Genomic DNA, 9,114 nt, shown 5'->3' with positions numbered 1-9,114 from the left:
ATGGGAGTGTCAGAGACAGTGCGATTGGCACAGGACAGAGCGGAGTTTAGGGCTGTTGTACATAGGGTCGCTATGAGTCGCAGGCAACTCGACGGTACATAACAAAAACAACAACATGATGGGTTTATGACAATTCTAAATCGATGGGATAATTGAGGCATAGTCCCTGGTCTTCCTTCATTCCCTTATTTTTTTAAGGTATTTAGATAATGGTTCTGTTTCATTCTTGTTTTTTTGTTTTGAGTCACTTGGATATCAGATTTTACATTAAAATCCAGCTTTCCCCCCTTTGAGAATAATGCTTTGGATTTTTTTTAAAAAAACATTTTATTTCTCAAAGTTAAAAATGTGGTTCTCACGTGCACTTGTTCTCTTTTTTTGACAGAAAATTCATTTGCAAATTGCCCGACAAAGGTAAAAAGATCATAGACTCCGTTGCCAAACTGAAAGTGGCCATTGCAGGACGTGAAGAGTCTACAGGAAAAAGTGAACTCTTTCATCCTGTTAAAGTAGATTCTAAAGTAAGGCAAAAAGTGATTGCAGTGGTTGATGAAGACACAGCAAGGGCTCAGAATTCTGAACAGATCCTTGATACTTCATCACTAGTTCCTGGTTGTTCCTCTGTAGATAACAGCAAGTCATCTAAAACAACTTCACCAAAACATGAAGTTGAAGCTCTCTTTCACAAAAGCAATGAAGGGACTTCAGAGGCAGAGGAAACAGTTCCCAGTAGCAGAGCCAGTGCATCTTCCTCATCTGAAGCTAGCAGGTGTCTCCCTCAGCGTCATGTTTCAAGTCAAGAAGAAGCTACGTCCAGCATCTCTGACAACCTGCTTATTGATAGGTTACAAAGGATTACAATTGCAGACCAAGAGAAACATGGCTCAGAAGAAAACACAAGTAGTGATAACCTGACAGGCTTTCCTAGTGGCACTCAGAAGAAGCCACATTATATGGAAGTGCTAGAAATGCGAGCCAGAAACCCAGTGCCTTCATCTCATAAATTTAAAACAAATGTGTAAGTGTCATTGGAAAAAGGTATATCACAGGGTATTTGTTAAGGGGCATAGTGTTTGCTAAAGCTGAATAAGAAAAAAAAATAATCCAGTAGACTTTATGAGATAATTCCAGGTAGTGAATATATTTTGAAAATACCAAAAAGAGCTTAGTGGTAATGGAGGAGTCATGTTGAAAAACACTGGTGTTTTAACCAAATAATTGAAAATATTTTAAATAACGGGTAGGGCAATATTCAACTTCAAGATACTTTGTAATAATAAAACATAGTTAGAAAATATATTAGGCTCCCACCTTCCCTAAGACCATTTTCTGTATTACAGCTTTCCCTTTGATTAGACTGAAAGCTAAGAGAAAAGCAGTTGTAGGAGTTGACAGAAACAGTAATGGCTAGCAAACAGTATTTGAGAGTTTATGATGTGGCAAGGATTTTGAGACTTACATATTTGGGGAGATAGCCAGGAGGGACCAGTCCTTGGAGAAGGATATCATGCTTGGAAGGGTTGAGGGACAGTGCAGGAGAAGATGACCCAGGATGAGATGGATTGACACAGTAACTGGGGTAATGAGGGTAGGTGTGTCAAGAGACAGTGAGATTGGCTCAGGATAGAGCAGGATTCAGAGCTGTTGTGCATAGAGTTGCTATGAGTTGTGTTGACAGCACATAACAACAAGCAGCACATAGTGTGACACAAGATAAAATTTTAATGCTCAGAGAGTTGAGGATCTAGGTGATGATATAAGGCTTACACATTTGGGAAAATATAACACTCAAAAATAATGACTGTTTTGGAGGAGGAGGTAGAAGGTGTAGAAAACCACTGTGAAAACAGATCAGGCAGAGGGGACAAAAATCCTGCGTCTGCATTCCTTGCCGGGGTTTAATTTCTTAGATATCCAGAAAAAGAAAAGCCTTTTGAAGAGTAAAGACTTGTTATTCACTTGTTATTTAAATATAGTGTTCAAATCAGAGAATAGCAACTGGTATGTGCTAGATGCAGCATGAAATAAAAATCCCAGCCATTACTATACTGCCTTTCTTTGAAAACTTGATAAACTTCTAAGTAAAAATCCCTAACAGTTTTTATTGTTGTTATACATAGATTTAAAAATGGAACCTTACTCCACCGTTCATTTTTCTAAACCTTAAGACTATTTCTGCAGTATAGAAAACCAGGGTTATTTGTAATTAATTTTCTGTTACGAATAAGACAGTTCTATTTCATGAAGTAATCTGTCTTGTGTAAGGTGAGGCATCTCCATTTCTTTAAACATTATGTAGTCTATAAATAGAACTATCACCTACTCTATATTTAAGCCAGTTCTAATTCTGTATTATTTGCTGGGAAGTAGGAGGAAGAAAAGAAAATGGCACTGAACACTACTAAGGGTAGGGAAATGAAGAGGGAAAGATCTGTGCAGTTAAGAGGAGGTCAGAGGAGCTGGGCCTCGACAAATCGATCATGGGCCGGTGATGCCTGGTGGCTTAAGATTGAGGCAGCAGCGCTTAGAGGTCAGAAAGGACTCTCCTTTTGCCTCCATACTCTTCTGCCTTCACAGACCACCTGAATGCTGGTTGCTGACCTACATCTATTTCCATGTACCACTAACCCTTTTCTCCTCAAAATATCAGAAATGCATGGACTTTAGAATTACCTCTGACCATTGGAGTGTTAATTACCATCTCAGGGGCCATCATGTAACACATATGGTAAACTTCTATTAACCTGTGTTTTTTTCTCCAAACTGACTTTCATATTCTACAGTCACTTTGGATTTTTTATTTTTTCTTCAGTCCCCATGGTGTCTCTCTCTTTATTGAATCTTCAGGTCCTGCCGGTCACAAAGATCCACATAATACACACTATTGGCCTCCATCACTTACTAATCATTCATCATCTCTTCTGCCAAAGTGAAGGCTTTCATCCATAGCTTGGGTTTCCTGCCTCTGTATTGTACTGTCCAACCACTTTCTGCTGCCAGAGTGATTTTTGTAAAATTAGAATCTGAATATATTAAATACGCTAGATTCATTGCAGGGAGCATTGGTGGCCTAGTGGCAAGAAGCTGTGCTGCAATCCTGAAGGCACGTGGTTCGAATTCACCAGCCGCTTTGCAGGAGAAGGATAGATAATCTCCTGTACAATTAACTGCCTTTAAAAACCCATTAAAAAAACCAAACATCAAAGGGTCAGCTGTGGGTTGGTTCTGACTTGATGGTACACAACAACAGATTTATTGCAGGTGGGACCCAGACTGTTCTCCAGCCTTGCCTTGCTACATTTTTGTATTTTCCTCCATCTACCTTTGTAATAGTTCAGAGGTTGTCTCTCTTTCCTCCTCCTGGGATGCCTTTTCCCCTTCTCTTACACAAGCTCTTATTTCCTAAGTCTCAGCTCAAGTGTCAATTCTTTGATGTCTCCATGAAGTTCTAGAGGAAAGAAGCCTTTCTGATAATCTATCCCTGGTAGAACAGACCATTTACATGCTTCTGCTCCAGAGTAATGCTTTCATGTTGCATCTAGGCAATTACTGATTGCTATTCTCCAAACAATACATTTGGATAAAAGTAAATAAATGTCTTTACTCTTTAAGGAACTTTTATTTTTTTCTGGAGATCCCAGAAAGAAAATGCTGGCAGGTAATGCAGAAGCAGGATTTCTACCCATCCATCACTCCCTCAACACAAGCCCCACTCCCAAAACTCATTATTACCTAGTTTCATATGTTCCTAAGGGGATTTTTCTCATAGGTGTGGTATGGTATGGTATGGTATGGTATGGTATGGTATGGTATGGTATGGTATGGTATTGAAACGACATGCTTGTTTACCAGACAATAAGCCCCTTTGCAGATGTCCATTGAATTAATAGATTAAAAAAAATGTAACTTTCAATTCAAGTAGAATGTTTCAGGGGCAAAGAGGAGAAAGAACCCATGTATACCTATTTGTTAGAACAACAAATTAATTACCAAATTAACCTCCAGAAGAGGTTATGCCCATTTGAGTACTTCTATTTGTGAGGTGAATCTGTCCAGACAAAGCAATTGTAAATGTAATATAGGTAAATTGCTTACTGTTATCTTTTTTCAAGAAATTTCTATAGTTAACCATCTGTGTGGGAACATTTTAAATGTGTTGTTGATTGCTGTCAAGTCGAGCATGACTCATAGTAACCCTATGAACCAAAGGCCTGAAACCTTTCTGTAACGTCATTTCTCCAGGTTCATAGTTTCCAGAGGCATGAGGTTTAGGAAGTGGATGTGACTCCTACTTCCAAACCTATCTTAAACTGGAAGCTCCACCAAGCACTGTCCACCATGGGCAGCCATTAGGGCATTTGATTCCCGATGGCACAAAGTTCAGCTTCACGGCAAGCCCAGATTATCACAGTACAGCAGATTGACAGAAGAGTGCTGTACAACTTGGAAGAATGTTCCTCCAAAGTAATAACACTAGACCCTCAGGCCCAATCAACATTTAAATACAAAGGCCCTCCATATATATATGTTATGATGTTATGGTGTTTGACATACCTATGTGTGTTTTAAGTAAAGAAAATATATAATGTAAATTTTGCCTCCTTCAGATTACCTTCACAACCAAAGGATTCATCTAGTCTGAGCCAGAGAAGAGTTGCTCCTATTTCTTCAGATGAACGGAGGCAGAGGGACAAGAAACATATTGATGACATCACAGCAGCTCGGCTTCTACCGCTTCACCATATGCCAACACAGCTGCTCTCCATAGAAGAGTCTTTAACACTGCAGAAACAGCAGAAACAGCAGTATGAGGTACTTAAACTATTTAAAGTGCTCTGGTGGCATAGTCCTTTGTTTATTGAGCTGCTTACCAAAAGTCCTCGTGTCTGGTGATTAGAATCCATCAGTGGCTTTAAAAAAGCTGGATGGACAGTCTTCACCTGTTCAGATTTACAGCCTCAGAAACCCATGGGAGGGTTGCTGTGAGTAGAAATTGACTTGGTGGCAGGGAGATAGAGTATTTTAAAAATAATTTTTCCCTGTCTTTGTATTGCAGCGGTCTGGTGTGTTAATGTATTGTACTGTTCACTGAAAGGTCAGCACTTAGAATCCACCATTTTTTCTGAGAGAGAAAGGTGGGCAGTCTCCTCCTGAAAGGTTTGTAGTCTTAAACCAGATGGAGGGTGACTCTGCATCAAAATGGACTTGATGCCAGTGGGTTTGGTTTTGTGGTCTTTGTATTGGTACTCTGTAAATCAGACAGAATTTATTCCAAGTAATTTAGGGAGGAAAGAGTTTAGTAGAGGCAGTTGAGTACTAGGGAAATTGTATTTAGGGAAACTTGCCACTCGTTCTTGATTTTCACTTAGAGAGTAGCAAGTAATGATCTAGAACCCTGCAGCATTGGAGTGGTGGTTTGCTAGGACATGCAGGGAGATCACTGCAAAATTTCACATCTCTTAAAACCTGCGTGTATCTCTTTTCTCCCTTGTGAAATCCTGGGGGTGCCTTATTCAGACCTGTGCTTTGTAGTCCTGATGTTTCCATCTCTTGCAACACAGGGAAGAACTATAAAGTGAAGGGAGTGTTTAGTTGTCAATAGATAATCAGACACTATCCTTAGGCATATAATCCATAGGCTTATGTGAAGGGTTAATTTTCTGCTTTTGGAGATTTAATTTATTACTTTAAAGATCAAATGTTCTGTATAGAACTTTAAACATATATGCTAGCAATTTGCATACAAAGTAATGAGATGGTAAAAAAAGTGTGAATAGGGAAAGTTGAAAGAGATGAATATACATATTCACATACTTAATGTTTCCATGCTTATAACTGTTCAGGTGCTGAACTCAGTTGTTAGAATGTTTCAGTATAGTTGTGTTTGTTAAAGAGAGTTGGTAACTATAAATGCAACATTTCTCATAAGCATTGCCCTCTATAAAAAGACCAACGGCCACATGGGGACAGCCATATCTGACCTTTACCAGCTTCACAAAGGGAAACTGTCAATAGAATCAACATCATTTTAAAATAAAAACCAATTCTCATGAGGTCAGACATGTCCTCCACGCCCCCGTACCTCTTTTTACTCATCTCAACACGAATCTTACTGCTCTGCTGGGTCCAAAATCTAATGCAGTAGCTGATAGACCACACAGAACCACATTGGGGAAGTTCATCTCCAGGTTACTAGCAGAATGCAGTCACTCATTCAGGACAGCTTCCAGAATGTGCTCGCAGGTACTCAGTGGCTTTAGGCCAGTGTTAGAGTTCTCAGTTCTGCCTACAATTATGGCTCTCCACACCTCTCCCCTCCCATCCCCTCAGCCCTTCAGATGTCCAACAAACTTTGGCAAAAGCTCTTAGCTCTGGTTCCATGGAGGGCAGCAGTCCCAAGCTCAGCTCCATCTCTTGTTGGGTCTCTTGTCCTCTGCTTCAGCTGCTATGGCTGTTGCTCTGGTTCTGAAGGACAAGTGGCCCCTCCTGCTGCTGCTGGATCCACTCAGTTTATTGGCAAGACTAGCCAGTCCCCTTGTGGATTGATGAGACTAGCCAGTCCGCTTGTGGATAGGCTAACATGCTTTATTTGCTTGTTCCTGCCCATCATCTTAACAAAGTCACATTCATAGCTAGTAAAGCCATTTTGAACACTGAGCTCTTCCTACCATACCTTCAAAGCCATTTGAGTTTTTTTAGTATGTTACTTTAAGTCTGGATTTTAATTTCTTTAGATTCAACTCCACATCCTGGTGATCCCATGTCTATCACAGTAGAACTGTCCTCCATAGAGGAAGACCCCGGATGAGATGGATCGACACAGTAATTGAGGGGATGGGGGTAGGTGTGTCAGAGTCAGCAAGACTGGCTCAGAACAGGGCAGGCTTCATAGCTTCTGTACATAGGTTCACTGTGAGTCACAAGTGACTCAATGGCACATAACAACAACAACAACAACAATTTTCCAGAAGTACATTATCAGACCTTTCTTCTAAGGCAGCTCTGGGTAGATTTGAAATATCACCCTTTTGATTAACAGTCAAATATGTTAACAGTCTATACCATCCAAGGATTCCAGTTTCTTGTAATATGTTGAGATGAAGAAATACAACATTTGAAAAAAGAGTATCTGGAAAAAAACAGTCTATACTAGGTTTTATGACATAGCAAGGCAGTGTGGCAACCTTTTTTGTTTTAAATAAAATTTTTATTTTACATTGGTTTCCTTATAAAGTTAATTTACATTGTTTTTCACACCAGATCTTTCTCATTTCCTTTACCCACCCCGCCCTCCACCCATCAACAGCCTACTTTTGCATTAGGGAGAAAAGCAAAAAATGAAACCAGTTACTGGTACGGTTGAGTTACTTTCAGCTCATGATGACTCTCTTTGTCAAAACGGTTGTACTCTTTCAGGAGCTCAGTGGCTGAGCTCACAAAAGTAACCTTTTCTTCCAGAGTGCTTTGGGAGAACTCAGACCACCAAGCTTTTGGTGAGCAGTTGCTTGTGTTAACATAAGCACTGCCTGGAGGTTCCATGGTGAATGGTGCCTGACCAAAATACAAAGAAGTAATATCAAGGAACCTAGGCTACTCTTTTCCCAAGGGCTCACATTTTGTTTATATATATACATTTGTGTGCCCACATACTTAAATGTGTCCATGTTTATAACTGTTCTGGTAGTTATAACTATTGTTCTGTACTCAACTTGTTAATGGACCTGGTTCTAGTCATCATCGCCCTCACATCTGTCTGTTTTGTGTGTGTGCCTTTCAATCTAGCTTACAGTGTATTGATAGAGCAACTGGGGGCATTTTGTTTGTTTGGTTCATATAAAAAAATGATAAGAGAAAGATGCGAATATTTTTTAACTTTTTTGCTCTGCTTTTTGTTTTAAAGGAAATACAAGCCAAGCACGCAGCACAAAAATTAGCTGAAAAGCTGAATATTAAAATGCAGAGCTATAATCCAGAAGGAAAGACTTTGGGGAAATACCGAGAAGTGACGGATGAAGATGATCAGTGCTCTGATGATGAATTGTGAAGATGAGCATTGGGATGGATGATCTAAACCTTTTGCTGTTAAGATGCCCTTCCCCTAATAATGACATCAGACTTTCTAACACATGTCAGGATCAGTGTCAGACATTGCTGGGAGAAAGAATTTTATAACGTTACATTAAGGTAGCTATTTTTTTTTTAAAGCCCAATTCATCTTTCGGAAGATTACTTTCATGTGCTTGAAAAGTTTAATATTTGAACATTGTATTTACCCTCATTGTATTAAAGCTTTGCAATATGTTTTACATTGGTCTGATATTTTAGTATATAACAGCACATTTCCCCCCCTCCCCATGAATCAAATGAAACAGGTAAGATTGCTGTTCGCCTTGTCCTCCCCGCTATTCAATATAAGTCCAGTATCATTTATTATGTGTCTTTCATTGAAATATGCAGTTGTCCCTAACATCCCATAAAAAAACGAATCAGGAAGACATAGTTCTTTTGTTGTATAAGGAGCAACCTGAGGCATCTGTATGCAAGTTTACATGATGCTGCTGAGTGAAATTCTTTTTTTTTTTTTTGAGTGAAGTTCTTAAGAAATATTTAAATACTTAACAAATGCTTATTCTGTCTGTCTTTAGAAAGAATGTCATCATTTTTCTGATTGCTTTTTTCTCCTCGGTAATTAGAACTTCACATGTCGGGCTGCTAACTGAAGGTCACTAGTTCAAATCCACTGTTTGTTCTGTGGGAGAAAGATGAGTACTCTGCTCCTGTAAAGATTTACAGCCTTGGAACCCTACTGGAGGGGGGCTATGAGATAAACTCAGCAGCACCGGTGGAAGATTTTTTCTAGGTGGTCACATTTACCTGGAGTGACGTGAAGTCTAACAGAAGTCTGAATCTACATGAAGGAAGTACCTGTGTTTGCTCTTTAACCTGAATTGACTTCAGTGCTCCAACAGATTCAGCAGGTTCATTTATGAGACTTTAGAGTTTGATAAGGAAATGGATTTTTCTTAAATTTTTTTTTTAATTTATTATTGATTTCAATGAAAATTTACAGAGACTTTGGATTTCTATTCATTCATTGTTGCACTTTTTTCCCCT

General features: G+C 39.3%; 1 protein-coding gene across 1 annotated transcript in view; it reads left to right on the top strand.

Annotated features, from left to right (window-relative positions):
- The window catches only part of LOC102868570 (DNA-directed RNA polymerase II subunit GRINL1A-like), an 11,981-nt gene extending 3,937 nt beyond the window's left edge, over nt 1-8,044 (top strand). The window contains exons 2-4 of the mRNA XM_006894530.1: nt 386-1,018; nt 4,608-4,812; nt 7,901-8,044. Of these exons, the coding sequence (XP_006894592.1) occupies nt 386-1,018; nt 4,608-4,812; nt 7,901-8,044 (982 nt within the window). The remainder of the gene's footprint in view (nt 1-385; nt 1,019-4,607; nt 4,813-7,900) is intronic.
- The last annotated feature ends 1,070 nt before the right edge of the window (nt 8,045-9,114 follow it).

This window comes from Elephantulus edwardii, unplaced genomic scaffold (genome assembly GCF_000299155.1).
Source record: "Elephantulus edwardii isolate Elephantulus edwardi_28Jun2011 unplaced genomic scaffold, EleEdw1.0 scaffold00145, whole genome shotgun sequence".
Classification (NCBI taxonomy): domain Eukaryota; kingdom Metazoa; phylum Chordata; class Mammalia; order Macroscelidea; family Macroscelididae; genus Elephantulus; species Elephantulus edwardii.
The sequence above is the reverse complement of the archived record's forward strand: the minus strand, read 5'-3'. Positions and strand labels throughout refer to the sequence as shown.